The following is a 16,650-nucleotide window of genomic DNA, read 5'->3' as shown; positions in this document are numbered from 1 at the left end:
TTCAGTAACTCCCATGAGTCATTGGAATACTACCCAAAGAAATAGTTCCCCTCCAAACCGATGATATTTTAGCTTAACACTTTTCCAACAGTTGAAAAGCCGGAAATTTACGAACAAGTGAATGTGGGTCATGAAGACCACTATTGAAGAAACAATTTCACATTTATACCGATCATACAGAGCTGTATGTGGCATATAGCTTTATCACATGCCAGACAACATCAGATCAAAGTCACATCAAACAGGTCTGTATGCCGCATACAGGTCTGTATGCCGCATAGAGGTCAGTATGCAGCGTATAAACGCATCGGATACAAGCATCATACAGGCCTTATATGTCGCATACATGTTATTGATTTGAAACTGTACTTGGTTGAACCCTGGGCGGGAGACACAAACCCTATACGCCGCGTACAGGTTTGTATGCAGCGTATATAAAAGACCATATATGCCGCATACAGGGCTGTATGAAGCATATATAAGGGGCCCACTTGAGTGTGCAAATAGACGTTTAGATGTGTGAATATACGCACCCTTTAGCAAACATTATGCTATTTTCTAGGTAGGTGTATGAATATGCACACCCTTTAGCAAACATTATGCTCTTTTCTAGGTATAACGAAACCCTAAAATTTTCTCATGTAAACTTTTTCTCTTTTACAATAACATTTATCAATCTTGTTTTGAAACCCCTTTGGTAATTTACACGCTTGTGAATCGCTAATAAGATAATTAACAATCTAATTGTGAAAGTCCAGTAACAAGTGCGTATGTATCAAGGTATTTAGTGATTTTTTTTCTCAACAAAGCCTTGGATTACCAATTCCATAACCCTTTCTATTACATTATCATTGAAATGAAATTTCAATCGATTTACAGATTCAAATTCAAAAGAATCAGATGCAGACACAGTGAGAGAAGTCGGCGGAGATGTTGTATGTAATGAACTAATTATCAATTGCACACAATATAAAGGAAGGATGGTGATATTGTATTACTTAATTTGAAAGAAGAATGGGGATGGGAAATACAGACTCAAGAAGGAGATGGGGAAAGCCAGATTTACTCAGATCTAACCAATTCGATATCCCTCCCACTCACACAATAATTAATTAAATAGACCAGCTCCTCTTTCTGTTATGCTTTTGCTGACGTGGTGCCCAAAACGTAATCATCAAGCTTCTTGGGCTTGGTTTTAATACGGTCACTCTTTCTTTGCCCCATGTCTATATTAGACGGCCCATTGGTCTCTGTTGGGCTAACTTGTTGATGCAGATTTTGTGTCCGATGCTTGTCGAATAGATTAGTTATTATTTTACGCTGAATTTGTAATAGTTAGTGAAACGATCTATCGAACGTGTATAGACCCGCTCGTTTGAAGTGGTCAAACGAAAGGGTTGTTCGGTTGACCGTGTGTGTTTGCTAGACAAGTTATGGTTGCTTATGTTGGTATCGAAGGATAGGTCATCGAAGGATTGTTGATATCCTTCGATGAGCTCGAAAGATATCCATCGAAAGTTGAAGATGGACCTCGAAGGATATGGTATCCTTCGAGGCATGTGTGTATCTTTCGAAGACTGTCTGATCGAAGGATGATGTTTCGACCAGTCAGTCTGATCCTTCGACCTGCAGCCTGTGTTTGGGTATAAGTACCAACACCTTGTCTTGTAAAACATAAGAGTGAGAGCACAAGTGTGTGCTAGAGAGTGAATGGAGGTTTGAGTCCTCACCGGGAGAAATCACCACTTGATTTCTCCCTGGATGTATACTTCTTTGGTATTAGTTCGGTTATCATGTAATCGGGCCGACTTGTAATGTTTACTACCGGATTAATACAAAGTTTGTTATGTTTATCCTCTCTTATCTCTTCCATCTTTGAACATGAACATAAAATCACGGTTTCGGTCCCGAAACCTGGACCTACAATTGGTATCAGAGCCATGGTGCCCGATTTAGTAAAACTAACCGTTTACTAAGTCACATGTGCTCTAGATCTGTGATTTTTATGGGTTTTTGTTCAAGATGTAAAAATGGTGAAAATGAGAAAAACTCAGATCTGAACCCGAATATTCAGATCTGTGATAAAACGAGTGTTGGGTTTTATGTTTTTCTCCTAAATCTTCAAGTTTTCTTCATCAAAATTCGTGTACAAACGTTTTCATTGAATCTGCAAGTTTACCCAGATGTCTGTGTTCATGATGTTCTTCACATCTTCATAGTTTGAAGGATGTGAAGAACTTCGAAAGATCAGGTTGCTTTTTCGAGAGATCAGTCCTTTAGTCGAAGGGTTATCCTTCATTGATTCGAAGGATCATTCTTTGTTTCGAAGGGTCAAGTTCTTTTTGAAAAATCAGTTCTGATATGACAGCAGCTGATGTGTGTCAGATCCAGATCTGACATGTGCCAGAAAAGTCAATTTCACAACTTTCGAAAGATTCTTTTCTCGAAGGATTATCTCACAACCTCGAAAGATCATATCTGTTCGAAAGACAGAAACTGATCTGTGGATCATCTTTCGAGACCGAAAGATCTGTGCTCGAAACCCCCAACAATTTCGAAGGATAATCATTCCAACAACCTCGAAGGATATCCTTCGGTTGTGGAAACATCTGTCACAGGAGGTTGTTTTTGTTAATTGAAGCATATGGCGGTGCACACCAACAAAAATCAATCAAATGTTATTGGCCCTTTTGGGCGGTGCCTTGGGCAGTAAACCCAAACAATAAACAACAAACTTTATTGGTCACATGGGCGGTGATGATCTTAATTTGATGGTTGTTGACTTTCGAAGTGAGAGAGAACGGCTGCTGCTACAGTTATCAATTAAAAAAAAAAAAAAAAAAAAAAATATTTGTTAGTGTTCTCGGCCCAGATCACGTGTTGATTAACAACTTCCTTTTAGTCAATGTTATGACATCATCATGACATCATCATGATGATGTCATGATGATGTGTAAACGGGAATGGGTTTGTGGCGCTCCGTGCTTCGCGTGTCGAACTCTGGGACGCACGACGGAGGAATGTCGTGACGTCGGACTTGAGCCAGACATAACCGTGTCGAAACCGAGTCGAACCGAGCCGAGTCGCGTCGACACAAAGTGTATCTATGTGAAAATCTAGCGCCTAAAGTTATATTTTGTTATCAAAAAAAAAAAAAAAAAAAAAAAAAAAAAAAAAAAAAATCCATTGGAACAAAGGTTTTTGATGCAGAGTGGGGTCGGGTATTTGCGGAGTTGACTTGAACCGCGCTTCTAAATGTCAACGTCAAAACTCGTATGAATTTGGGAGCGCGCGGGGTGATGCAGCATGATGAAAACAAGAGATGATGAAAACTTGATGTTTGAAAATTGTGGGGTAGTCACGGTTACCGATGCAATGGCAAAAATGGTAACGCGACTATTATGGGCCAAAAACAACACGGTATGTTCGCTTCCGCACATCAGTATTTATGATTGTTACCGGTTATTCGGAAATGTTCGAAAGGATTTTGTTTATTGTCATATTCTCGCATTTGAAGACGAACGTATGAACCTGGAACGTCTATACCGATCCTAACGAGTTCACAAAGTCTTTGGAGGGATACAAGTCGGATCCTACGGGGTACTAGGCGAAATTTCTTTATCAACTAGAATATGCAACGAAGAAATCTTTTTGTTTATTGTCATATTCTCGCATTTGGTAACGAATGAATGAACCTAGAATGTCAATACCGGTCCTAACGAGTTCACAAATTCTTTGGAGGGATACAATTCAGATCCTACGGGGTACCAGGGGACGTTCTTATTCAACTAGATTATGCAAAGAAGAAAGTCATGTTCGTGAATTTTCGGAACCGAGAACATTCAATGAAGATTGATGACAGTTCCGCTCAGTGGAGGGAATTGGTGAACATTTGACGACAGTTTCTTTGAAGTGGAAAGAATCTGTTAAGGTTTAGAGATTTTACCAAAGAAATGGGGGGATAAAAATTTTCATTTGTTGAATTTCTTCGGTAAATTTCTAAACGCAATCACAGGTGGTAGAGTTTGTGATTTTTCTGGTGATACAAGCGGTTCGGAGTGGAATGTTTTGCACAGACACATATTTGAGGATTTTAATTAATTCTCCAGCCAGCGTGAAGGGTTTTGCACGGAAACATACAGGTATCTAAAGTCGACAGTTGTTTCAAAGCGCTGTTTACTGAAGACCTGGGGGAATCTTTATAGAAGTTGATAGTTCAAGGCTGAAGACCTGCAGGATTCGGTTTTGGGTTTGATGCTTCTTTGGGATTTTACAGGGATCTGGGGGTAACTCAATTCGTTGAGTTTGCAAACGATGTGCTTGGTCAAGCTGACTTCCTGGGTACTGATGCTGAAGATCCGTAGTGCATTACGTGGTCGACTTCACAAAGGCGAGACAATGAGATCTGGATGTAGTTCAACTAAGCGTGCCGTTTGGTTGAGCTTGCAAGGGATACACTTGGTCTAGCTGACTTTCCTGAGTGTTGATGCTGAAGATTAAAGTGCATTACTTGGTCGATTCCACAAAGACGGTTTACAGAAGACAGTTCACCAGAAATCTCTATCAATGTAGTATGCTTGAAGATCAAGACTTGATGCAGTTGTTAAAGAATGGAACCCTTATCAAATGCCGGTTGGAGTATTGGAAGATCAGCGGAAGATCGGTCAATTGAGCCTCTTGAGGAAATTGCACAACACTCAACACGGATACGCGTACTTTAAGGGGGAAACATTATACAAGGAGCATCAAGATACTACTTACCTGGATCATCGGTCAAGGGGAAATTGGTTAACACAGAGAAGATGAATACTTGACTGAAGATCGATTGCAGTTGCATGTTCAGCATTCGACAGCAACGGACAAGGGGGAATTTGTTGATGCAGATTTTGTGTCCGATGCTTGTCGAATAGATTAGTTATTATTTTACGCTGAATTTGTAATAGTTAGTGAAACGATCTATCGAACGTGTATAGACCCGCTCGTTTGAAGTGGTCAAACGAAAGGGTTGTTCGGTTGACCGTGTGTGTTTGCTAGACAAGTTATGGTTGCTTATGTTGGTATCGAAGGATAGGTCATCGAAGGATTGTTGATATCCTTCGATGAGCTCGAAAGATATCCATCGAAAGTTGAAGATGGACCTCGAAGGATATGGTATCCTTCGAGGCATGTGTGTATCTTTCGAAGACTGTCTGATCGAAGGATGATGTTTCGACCAGTCAGTCTGATCCTTCGACCTGCAGCCTGTGTTTGGGTATAAGTACCAACACCTTGTCTTGTAAAACATAAGAGTGAGAGCACAAGTGTGTGCTAGAGAGTGAATGGAGGTTTGAGTCCTCACCGGGAGAAATCACCACTTGATTTCTCCCTGGATGTATACTTCTTTGGTATTAGTTCGGTTATCATGTAATCGGGCCGACTTGTAATGTTTACTACCGGATTAATACAAAGTTTGTTATGTTTATCCTCTCTTATCTCTTCCATCTTTGAACATGAACATAAAATCACGGTTTCGGTCCCGAAACCTGGACCTACATAACTGGTTTCATATGTTGGGCTAACTGGTTTCATAACATTGTAACAGAAACAAACATAATTGACGAAGGCACAGATTCAATAGAAATCATAGTGAGTGAAGATACGCGAAACAGTGATATGCTCATGTTACAAAAAATTATAAGAAAAGGGGATTGGTCAAAAATGGAGCGTATACTAAAAGGCCATAATCACCTCGTGACAGAAGCAATTAGCACTGACAGTAACACGATGCTTCACTATGCGGTTGGAATATATCGTAATGATTTCTTGAAAAAGTTGATTTTTTATATGAATGGAGAACAAGTACTTAAACCGAGAACGTCTGACGGAAGCACAGCGCTTCACATTGCTGCGACTGTTGGGAACACACGTGCAGCTAACCTCCTGGTTAAAAAGAACAGCAAGTTGTTGGAAATTCCAGACCATAATGCTAAAACACCATTGCAAAATGCTTATGAAAATATGCATCTTTATACCATCGACTGTTTGTTGAAAGCTGTCATGGATGGTAGCAAACCCAAGTCCCCAACAACTTCTTTAGGATGCTCTGGTGACAATATTGAGCAAATTGAGGTTGACCTTCTTGTTAATGCTATTTCTGCAAAACATTACAGTAAGCACACGATACAAAACTCAAATATTATGCACATAAATTGCTTTGATATTCAAAATTTTTGTTTATACTTGCAGGTTTAGCATCAAAATTGGTGACACAGCATCCTACGTCAGCTTCAAAAAGTGAGGATGTGCTCATGCCTATAGCTAAAACCTTTCCGAGTGGGCTAGATTATTGGGAATCACTTGTATATCCTCCTTGTATGTTTCTTGTGTATGATTCATATGTGGTTTCATTTATTATTCTTTTGTTTTATGCATTTCGAATTCTACTTTCTTTCTATTTTAGCTTGGAAGAGTATTGTGTTATCAGTGAGAAAGGCAGCTTCGTTTCTTTTATTTCTTCTTGGCTCCGTTCCAGATGTCATATTCTGCGGGAGAAAACAAGATGGTTTGTCGACATTGGCAATGTTATATTCAGGCAAGCACAACTCTAGAATACATCGTGTATATTGGAACTCTAATATTCTAATAATGTCGTTTGTGCTTGTGCAGTGACATTCTTGTTTGGATGTGCCTTATCCTTGATAGCCCTTCTCATATTTATCGTTTATTTCTCAATCCTTCTACTTTGTACTATTTATCAATGTGGTAAAAAGAATACATAAATAACTGATAATGTCCAGACTAGCAGTTTGGCCCTTCAAGCACATCGAGAACAAAAAGAAGGAATGGGATGAAGCAAAAGAGGTTGTAAAAAAGGTATGTAATCAAATAGACAAAAAGAAGGAACATTGCCACTCCTATTATACTCGTGCAATTCTTGAAGCTGCATGTCAAAATGCTTATAAAGTTGTTGCTGAGATTTTAAAAAGATCACCTAGAGCAATTCAGAGTAGAGATAAAAGAGGGTATGACATTGTTCAATTAGCAATAATGCATCGTTCCGAAAAAATCTACAACCTTATCTATGACGTTGGCGAGCGGAGAAATCTTTATAGAACCTATGAAGATTCTTCTAAAAACAATATCTTACATTTAACCGGAAAATTGGCACCTTCGAGTGTACTAAATCAGAGAAGAGGTGCAGCATTACAACTACAACGAGAGCTTCAATGGTTTGAGATACTTAAGAATTAATTTATTAATCATAAGGGATGTGCTAAGTTTTTTTCTAGTAACATAATTAACACCAACTATAGGAAGTGAAGAAACTTGTGATTCCCAAATATGTTAGTAAAGAAAACAATTTTATGGAGACACCAGATATGGTTTTCACAAGGGAACATGAGAAGTTGGTGAAGGAAGCAGAACAGTGGATGAAAACCACAGCAGAGTCATTCAGTATCACTGCTGCACTTATTACCACAATCGTATCTGCAGCTGCAATTACCGTACCAGGGGGAAGCAGTGAGGACAAAGGGACCCCCTTGTTTAAAAAGGAACCTGCATTCATTATCTTCTCAATATCAGATGCAATCTCGCTATTCGCGTCCAGTACGGCATTACTAGTGTTCTTGTCTATCCTAACTGCACGTTTTGCTGAGAAAGACTTTCTAGTCAGTTTGCCAAGGAGATTGTTTATTGGACTTTTCTCCTTATTAGTTTCAACAACAACAATGATGATAGCCTTTAGCGCAACCTTGTTCCTTGTCTTTTGTGAAAAAAAGTCATTGATGCTTGCTCCGATATGTGGATTAGCTTTCATTCCGATCGCATTTTTTGTTAGTCTACATTTCCCCCTCCTAGTGGATCTTTTGAAGTCGACATATTCACACATCTCTGGTAATCAAAGGAAACGCATTCTCAAAAGTTCTAATCCTGATGATCATGTGGTTGCGTTTTTGTAAGTGAAATTAGGACACACGTTCGAATATTGTGTTCCATTCTATTGAAGTATAGAAGAGTTATATTCTTGTCTAACCAGAGTATTTGTAGTCGATCATCACATGTTTTACCTTCAACCTCTTTAGTTTTTCATATTAACTAAAGTATGAAAATCATCTAACGACTTTCTTTTTGTAATATGTATAGTTTAATACCATATTAATTGTCTTACAGATATGATACCAATAATTGATTTTGTTGGTAGGTTGTTGGTGCAGCCCAATTGTCACCAACCAATGGATTGCTAAGTAGGCCCAAACGGATTGTCAAGAAGCCCTCCAAGCTTATGGATTGAGCCCGCAAAGCTAAAGGAAGCCCGCTGCATTTTTATTTAATTCAGCACTGCATTTTTAGTAATTCTGCACATGTTTATTTGAATGGTTCTGCATGTTTGTTAGTAGGATTAGTGGCATCGTGTGTCCAGGAAATAAGGAGTTAATGGACCCCATGGGAACATGTCTCACATAAACTCATGTTTAAATTCATTGTTTTTGCATTTTGGAATATGAGGAGAAAATTGCCCCAAGTCTTTGTTTCTTTCTTAAATCTTCTTGGAGAATTGCCTACTCCACAGGCTAAAACAAAACCCCATCAATTTGGTGCTTTCATCCCTTACCCAAATGCCTCCCAGAAAAGATTCATCCACACCCGATGATCCCATCCAGAACCTCTGCGACCAGTTCGCACAATTTCTGGAAAAACACGCAACCTCCGAAGCCAGATCCATCTCTTAGTTCGACTCCATGCAAGCATCCAGGCAACAACAGTTGGACACCACCAACCGTTTGCTTGTTAGACGGTTAATTATAAGTTAGATTATTTTATAAGTATTATCATTATTATTAGTTTAGGTAAATTACTATCCTAAGTTTTATTTTATCCCATGGCAGTTATGGCCATGATATCTGTATGTATATATATTCGTCTGTATCATAACGTTGTAACCTACCAATTCATTTTATGAACATCAATATTATCATTCTTCGAAAACCCTAGAACCAGAATTCCAACATAGTGGTATCAGAGCCACATCGATCCAAATTCATATCCACAAAAAACTGCAAATTACGATCACAACATGAATCAAGTTCAGGGAATTCAAACTCAAATCCCTAAACTTACTGGACAAAATTATTATCACTGGCATATTCAGATCAATGTTTTGTTCGAATCACAAGAATTATGGAATATCGTCAATGAAGGAGTACAAGAATTGGGAACGAATCCCACCGAAGAAGCGACGACGGCATATAAGGATGCAAGCAAGAAAGATAAAAAGGCTCTACATATCATATTTCAGTCGGTAAACGATATCATATTCAAAAGAATTGCATTAGCGAAATCATCACACGAAGCCTGGAACATACTGCATAAATCCTACCGAGGAGAAAACCGGGTAAAAACTATCAAACTACAAACTCTTCGTTGTGAATTCGATGCATTAAAAATGAAAGAAGGGGAATCGATTGAAGAATATTTTAATAGAGTAATCCTTATTGTCAATCAATTACGAATGAATGAAGAGAAAATCAGTGAACAAAGGATCGTTGAAAAGATATTACGAAGTTTGACTCGATATTTCGAGTCTGTGGTAATTACAGTAGAAGAAACAAAGGATCTGGAAAATGTTACAACCGAAGAATTGATGGGCATACTTCAATCTCATGAATTAAGATTGAAACGGTATGAAGATAATCCAACTGAACACGCGTTTCAAGTACAGAATACAAGTCAAGATCGTTTTAAACCCTCAAGAAACGATGGAGGAGGAGGAAAGGGCCGCAATAAATTTAGAGGCCGGAACATGAACATGATCCGTTGTTATAACTGTCAACGGTTAGGGCATACGGCCAGATTCTGTCAACGTAAGGACGAGAGTGAAAGGACAGACAATGCGTTGATTCATCAAGACGAAGAAATCAACGAACAAGAAGATACAATGTTCATGATTTTCAATATGGAAGAATTAGTGAATGAAGACTGCTGGTATCTGGACAGCGGTTGCAGCAATCACATGACGGGAAACAGAAGCTTGTTCATTAATCTAGATGAATTCGTGAAGAAAGAAGTACGGACAGGAGATGATAAAAGACTTCTAGTACAAGGCTGCGGAGACGTGACCCTAAAGATCAAAGATCAGGTTCGTAAAATACCTAATGTATTTTATGTAGAAGGGTTAAAACATAATTTACTGAGCGTGGGGCAACTTATAAAGAAAGGATATGATGTACTATTTCACAACAATAAGTGCATTATCAAAGATACAAGCAAAGAGGTCATCGGAGATATAAAAATGACCAACAACAAGATGTTTCCTCTTTGTCCGAATAACGACCTGAATTTTGCAATGACAATGACAGTAAAGGATATGTCATCTCTTTGGCATAAAAGGTATGGTCATGTTAACATGGACACGCTAATAAGTATGGGAAATAAGGAGCTAGTAATCGGCTTACCTAAGATTATAAAAAATGAGAGAGTTTGCGAAGGATGCATCTCAGGGAAACAGTCAAGGAAGCCATTTTCAAAGAAGATCACATGGCAAGCGGACAAGCCTTTAAAATTAGTACATTCAGACATATGCGGACCCATGAGAACTGAATCGATAGGAGGATGCAGGTATTTTATTACCTTTATAGACGATTTCTCAAGGAAAACTTGGGTATACTTTCTTAAGTATAAATCAGAAGCACTACACTACTTCAAAATATTCAAAGCCTTGAATGAAAAACAATCAGATCATTCGATTAAGACTCTAAGAACTGACCGAGGAGGGGAGTATTGTGGAAGGATGTTTCAAGACTATCTAAAGCAAAATGGAATACGTCATCAACTCACAAATAGTTACTCACCACAGCAGAATGGGGTAGCAGAAAGAAAAAATAGAACATTGATGGAATTAAGTAGGAGCATGATGAATGTCAAACACTTACCAAATTGCTACTGGGCTGAAGCAGTAGCGTGTGCAACCTACATTCTAAATAGAACGATCACGAAGACAAGACCCAACATAACTCCGTATGAAGCATGGAATGGTAATAAACCCAATGTGGAACATTTAAAGATATCCGGCTGCTTAGCCTATGTGCACATACCCAAGCAACACAGAGACAAGTTAAACCAGAAAACTGAAAAAATGGTATTCGTTGGGTATAGTGAACATAGCAAAGGATATAAACTCTATAATCCGCAAACCAATAAGATTGTTATCAGTCGTGATGTTACCTTCGATGAAAACAGGAGATGGAATATTAGTTCAGATATGAATGATGTTCCATTGGTTGTGACTGACTCTGATGATAGCGAGATACGTGAAGACAGTGAAACAGAAGTAATACAAAAATCTACAACGGTCAGCAGGGAACCGGAATGTAGTGCTGCAACACCTCAAGGAGAAGAGGAACTGAGTAATGAAATACAACAGCAGGATGATGTCTCTCCAGCCGAGAACTTACAACAGCATGAACATGAACTATCTTCATCAGATTCCGAAAATGAAGTCATTCGGACAAGAAGTTTAAGCAATATATATCAAAATACACGAGAGCTTACCAATGCAGAAGTTTTACAAAAATATAACGAAAGGCAGGTGGTGAACTTTGTACTATATACTAGCACTGATCCCACATCATACGAAGAAGCTGAAAAGGACTTGAGATGGAGGGAAGCAATGGACAAGGAGATGGAATCAATTCATAAAAATCAAACTTGGGAACTCGTAGATCCTCCAAAACATCAAAAACCCATTGGTGTCAAGTGAATTTACAAAACTAAGTATGATGAGAAGGGCAATGTTGATAAATACAAAGCCAGACTGGTGGTAAAGGGATACAAACAGAAGTATGGAATTGACTATCAAGATGTGTTTGCTCCTGTGATTAGATTTGAAACGGTTAGACTAGTATTAGCACTCGCGGCTCACTATGAATGGCATCTTCATCAAATGGATGTCAAAACAGCATTTTTGAATGGAAAACTAGAGGAACAAGTATTCATAGAGCAACCTCAAGGTTACATTAAGAAAGGAGAAGAAAAGAAGGTATGTTTTCTCAAGCGAGCCTTATATGGTTTAAAGCAAGCCCCTAGGGCATGGTACAGTCGAATAGATACATATCTTGTTCAAAATAGGTTTAAGAAGTGCATATATGAACATACACTTTACATCAAAGACACCAGTGAAGGAAAGATTATAATATGTCTTTATGTAGACGACTTGATCATAGCAAGTGGCTCGATGGAGTTGATATTAGAATTCAAACTATCAATGAAAAAGGAATTCGAAATGACAGACATGGGTCGTTTACACTACTTTCTGGGAATGGAAGTATCATATAACAATGGGAATATCACTCTCTCTCAAAAGAAATATATGAAAAATCTGTTGGATAAATACAATATGACAAAGTGCAATACAGTGTCTACTCCAATGGAATATGGATTAAAACTATCCAAGGATGATCCAGAAGAGTTTGTGAATGAGGGAGTGTATCGCAGTCTGGTAGGAAGTCTAATGTACCTCACCAATACTAGACCTGATATTATGTTTGCTGTGAGTAAAATAAGTAGGTTTATGGAATGTCCGAAAAGAAGTCACTGGGAAGCCGCTAAAAGAATTCTGAAATACATCAAAGGCACTTCAACCAAAGGATTTTATACGCTTAAAACAGCTGCTGCGCATGAATCAAGAGTAATCAAACTTACGGGAGGGTGTTAGACGGTTAATTATAAGTTAGATTATTTTATAAGTATTATCATTATTATTAGTTTAGGTAAATTACTATCCTAAGTTTTATTTTATCCCATGGCAGTTATGGCCATGATATCTGTATGTATATATATTCGTCTGTATCATAACGTTGTAACCTACCAATTCATTTTATGAACATCAATATTATCATTCTTCGAAAACCCTAGAACCAGAATTCCAACATTGCTCGCCTTCCTCACCAACGAAGAAGACAAACCTGAAAAAAAGGGTGCCTTTACTACTCCCGGCCCTTCCAACTCACACCCCGACCCGAAAACACCACGCCCACCCAAAATTCTTTTACCTTCGTTTGACGGATCCAATCCGTTGGACTGGGTTTTCCAAGCAGAAAATTACTTCACATAATACTCCATTCCGGAAAACGATCACCTCCAAGTAGCCGCCTTTCACTTCACCGGTGAAGCACTTAGTTGGTACAAATGCCTCTCTAATAATCGACTCCTTGGCACTTGGTCGGCATTCACTCGTGCCCTTGAGTTACGGTTTGGTCCCTCCGATTACGAAAACCATCAGGCGGCCTTCTTTAAACTCAAACAAACTTCCACCGTATCCGCCTTTCAAGCCGAGTTCGAAAAGCTTTGCAATTGTGTTATTGGTTTACCAAATTAACAAGCTCTCCTCAATTGCTATCTTTCCGGTCTCAAACCCGAAATTCTAGCCGAATTATCCATCCACAAACCTACCACTCTTCACCAAGCTTATGGTCTTTCTAAGCGGGTAGAAGATAAACTTAACCTTTCTAAACCAAAAACTTACCAGCCTCGTTCTTTTTTTCCAACCTCAAATAATTCGACCTCCACTAACTCTATTGTTTCCACCACTACACCTCCTAAGCCTTCGACCACACCACTTCTTCACACCCCCAAACCCCGTTACCGTTTACCAAACTCTCGCCAGAAGCGTTGCAAAAACGCTGAAGCGAAGGCTTATGTTTTCGATGCCCAGAAAAGTATTTTCCGGGACACAAATGCAATCCCCCACAATTCTTATCAATCGTCTACTATGAGGATGAACTGCCTTCCAACCTCGACCAAAACCATGACACAACCCTTGAACAAATCACCGACAACACTCACCAATTCTTTTCCCTTTCTACCGCCGCCTACTTTGGCATCTCTTCTCCGCAAGCCCTCCGTGTTACCGGCTACGTTAACCACAAACCCGTTCAGGTGCTCATCGACACCGGGAGCACTCATAACATCATCCAACCGCGTTTGCTTTCCTACTTAAAATTGGAGAGCCAGCCGATACCTGGGTTCTCCGTTATGGTTGGTAATGGTGATCATCTTCTCTGCAATAAGATGTGTCCTTCTCTAGGGTTACAACTTTCTGATACGGCTTTCAAAATACCTGTGTTTGTCCTTCCGGTTGAAGGAGCTGATATCATATTGGGCTTTTCCTGGCTTCGTACCTTAGGCCCAGTACTTGCAGATTTTGCAAGACCCCAACTCACTTTTAACATAGGCCAAAAGTCCATCACGTTAAAGGAGAACCCTCTAGTAGCCCAGTTACCCCATCTACCCTACATACATCACTTACAAAAAATATCATTGCTTCTGTACATGCCCTTGTTCTTGTCAATAACGCTACGACTCCACAAAATTCCCAACCGCACCTCACCCATGCGGACCCCCACATACATCATCTCATCCAAACATATCATTCCATATTCGACACACCTAAATCCCTACCCCCCAACCGCACACAAGATCATCGTATCCCCACCCTGCCATCATCTAAACCGGTTAACGTTCGTCCGTATCGTTACCTTCAGTACCAAAAGGAAGTTATGACAACCCTCATATCCGACATGCTCAAAGCGGGTGTTATCAAACCTAGTACGAGTCCGTACTCGTCCCCGGTTCTTCTCGTTCGAAAAAAGGATGGCTCTTGGCGCTTTTGTGTAGATTACCGAGCATAAAACTCCATCACCATCAAAGATCAATTTCCTATTCCAACAGTCGATGAACTGTTAGACGAGCTACATGGTGCTACGGTATTCTATAAAATTGATTTAACCTCAGGGTATCATCAAATACGGGTAGCTATGGAAGACACTCAAAAAACCGCATTCCGTACAGTCGATGGCCATTACGAATTTTTTGTCATTCCCTTTGGGCTCACCAACGCACCATCCACCTTCCAATCTACTATGAATGATGTGTTTCGTGACGCTTTACGCTTTACGTAGGTATGTTCTCGTCTTTTTCGACGATATCTTAATATACAGTTCAAACAGGGATCAACATTATCACCATTCAAATGCGGTGTTTCAAACCTTAGCCACAAACAAACTGTTTGCAAAATATTCGAAGTGCATTTTTGGTGTAGACTCGGTCTCCTATCTGGGCCATATCATTTCACCTAAAGGTGTCGAGGCTGATCCAGACAAGTTACAAGCAATCCAATCTTGGTCTGAACCATCATCTCTCACCACTCTCAGAGGTTTCCTTGGGTTAATCGGTTATTACCGGCGTTTTGTCCGGGACTATGCTCTAATTGCCGCACCCCTTACTGATTTGCTCAAACATACAGTCTTTAAATGGACACATGTTGCATCTCGTGCTTTTGAACAGCTTAAAAGCTCTATGGTATCTCTTATTACCCTCACTCTACCAAATTTTAATAGACCCTTTGAGGTCACCACTGATGCATCGAATGTGGCGATTGGTGAGGTCTTATCACAAGAGGATAAACCCATTGCTTTTTAGCAAAAAATGTGGCGGCGAATGCAAGTTTCATCGGCTTATGTGCGCGAGTTATACGCCATTACTGAGGCTGTCAAGAAGTGGCGTCAATACTTGCTTGGTCGAAAATTCCACATTTATACCGACCAACGGAGTCTTAAACACCTGCTCACTCAGGTGGTACAAACACCCGAACAGTATCGTTGGGCGACAAAGTTATCGGGTTTTGATTTTGAAATCTTTTATAAACCGGGGAAGGAGAATCGGGTTGCTGATGCATTAAGCCGAGTCGATGGTCCGGTTATGTTTGCAACTTCTTCAACTAACCCAGTTTGGTTAGATCAGTTACGAGTCTTTTACAAATCTCAAGAAGGTTCCACTTTGGTCGTTAAACTGCTGAAAAGAAACAACCGTTTTTCATTTCGAAACGGACTGCTTCTTCATGACAGTAAATTATTCGTTCCGGAATGCCAAGATGTTCGAGCCCTTCTTCTTCACGAATATCATTCTACTACAGTGGGTGGCCATTCCGGGGTTAAAGCGACAGTTAAACGCCTATCGGCAAATTTTAGTTGGCCCAAGGTGAAGGTAGCGGTTGCGTCTTTTATCCGCAGCTGTGAGGTTTGTCAACAAGTCAAATACGCAAACCATAAACCTTACGGTACCCTTCAACCTCTTCCCGTTCCTTCGATGGATTTTATAACCCATTTACCAGTGTCGCGTGGCAAAACCGCTATATGGGTGATTGTTGACAGGTTCTCAAAATTTGCTCACTTTATTGCTTTACCGCCCAAGTATGGAGCTGCAACTATAGCTACGTTGTTCCTGTACAACATCTATAAGTTGCATGGATTTCCTAAGAGCATTGTCAGCGACCGAGACTATCTTTTTCTAAGCAATTTTTGGCAGGAATTGTTCAAATAGGTGGGCACTAAACTAAAATATTCCACAGCATATCATCCCCAATCTGACGGTCAAACGGAGGTCGTCAATCCATGCCTCCAAACGTACCTTCGTTCGTTTGGTAGCGACCAGCCACACACTTGGAACCGTTATCTATACCTTGTCGAGTATTGGTACGATACATCGGATCACTCCGCCATTAATATGACCCCTTTTCAAGCTGTGTATGGCAGGCCTGTTCCAGACATCAATCTCTATACACTGGGAAAGTCAACAACAGTCTCTATTGACTCGAGCTTGCAGGAGCATGAACGC

At 39.8% G+C, this 16,650-nt stretch overlaps 2 protein-coding genes across 2 annotated transcripts; both read left to right on the top strand.

The window, feature by feature from the left end:
* Positions 1–5,697: 5,697 nt before the first annotated feature.
* Positions 5,698–7,940, top strand: LOC110875514. The gene is made up of 5 exons (XM_022123709.1): positions 5,698–6,148; positions 6,226–6,351; positions 6,440–6,560; positions 6,777–7,155; positions 7,293–7,940. Exons 1-5 carry the CDS (start codon positions 5,698–5,700, stop codon positions 7,938–7,940), a joined length of 1,725 nt encoding a protein of 574 aa, XP_021979401.1.
* Positions 7,941–14,904: 6,964 nt separating this feature from the next.
* On the top strand, positions 14,905–15,456 carry LOC110875516 (uncharacterized mitochondrial protein AtMg00860-like). The gene has a single exon (XM_022123710.1). It carries the CDS (start codon positions 14,905–14,907, stop codon positions 15,454–15,456), a length of 552 nt encoding a protein of 183 aa, XP_021979402.1.
* Positions 15,457–16,650: the final 1,194 nt, after the last annotated feature.

Source organism: Helianthus annuus, chromosome 9, assembly GCF_002127325.2.
Source record: "Helianthus annuus cultivar XRQ/B chromosome 9, HanXRQr2.0-SUNRISE, whole genome shotgun sequence".
In the NCBI taxonomy this organism is placed as follows: Eukaryota; Viridiplantae; Streptophyta; class Magnoliopsida; order Asterales; family Asteraceae; genus Helianthus; species Helianthus annuus.
The sequence above is the reverse complement of the archived record's forward strand: the minus strand, read 5'-3'. Positions and strand labels throughout refer to the sequence as shown.

What these genes read in the sequence shown, in the direction of transcription:
- LOC110875516 (XM_022123710.1), top strand. Translation starts at nt 14,905, where the DNA reads ATGTGTTTCGTGACGCTTTACGCTTTACGTAGGTATGTTCTCGTCTTT.
- LOC110875514 (XM_022123709.1), top strand. Translation starts at nt 5,698, where the DNA reads ATGGAGCGTATACTAAAAGGCCATAATCACCTCGTGACAGAAGCAATT. An exon ending in ATCACTTGTATATCCTCCTT is followed by an intron (nt 6,352 to 6,439) that starts GTATGTTTCTTG and finishes TTTCTATTTTAG; the next exon opens with CTTGGAAGAGTATTGTGTTA. An exon ending in GAAAATTGGCACCTTCGAGT is followed by an intron (nt 7,156 to 7,292) that starts GTACTAAATCAG and finishes CACCAACTATAG; the next exon opens with GAAGTGAAGAAACTTGTGAT.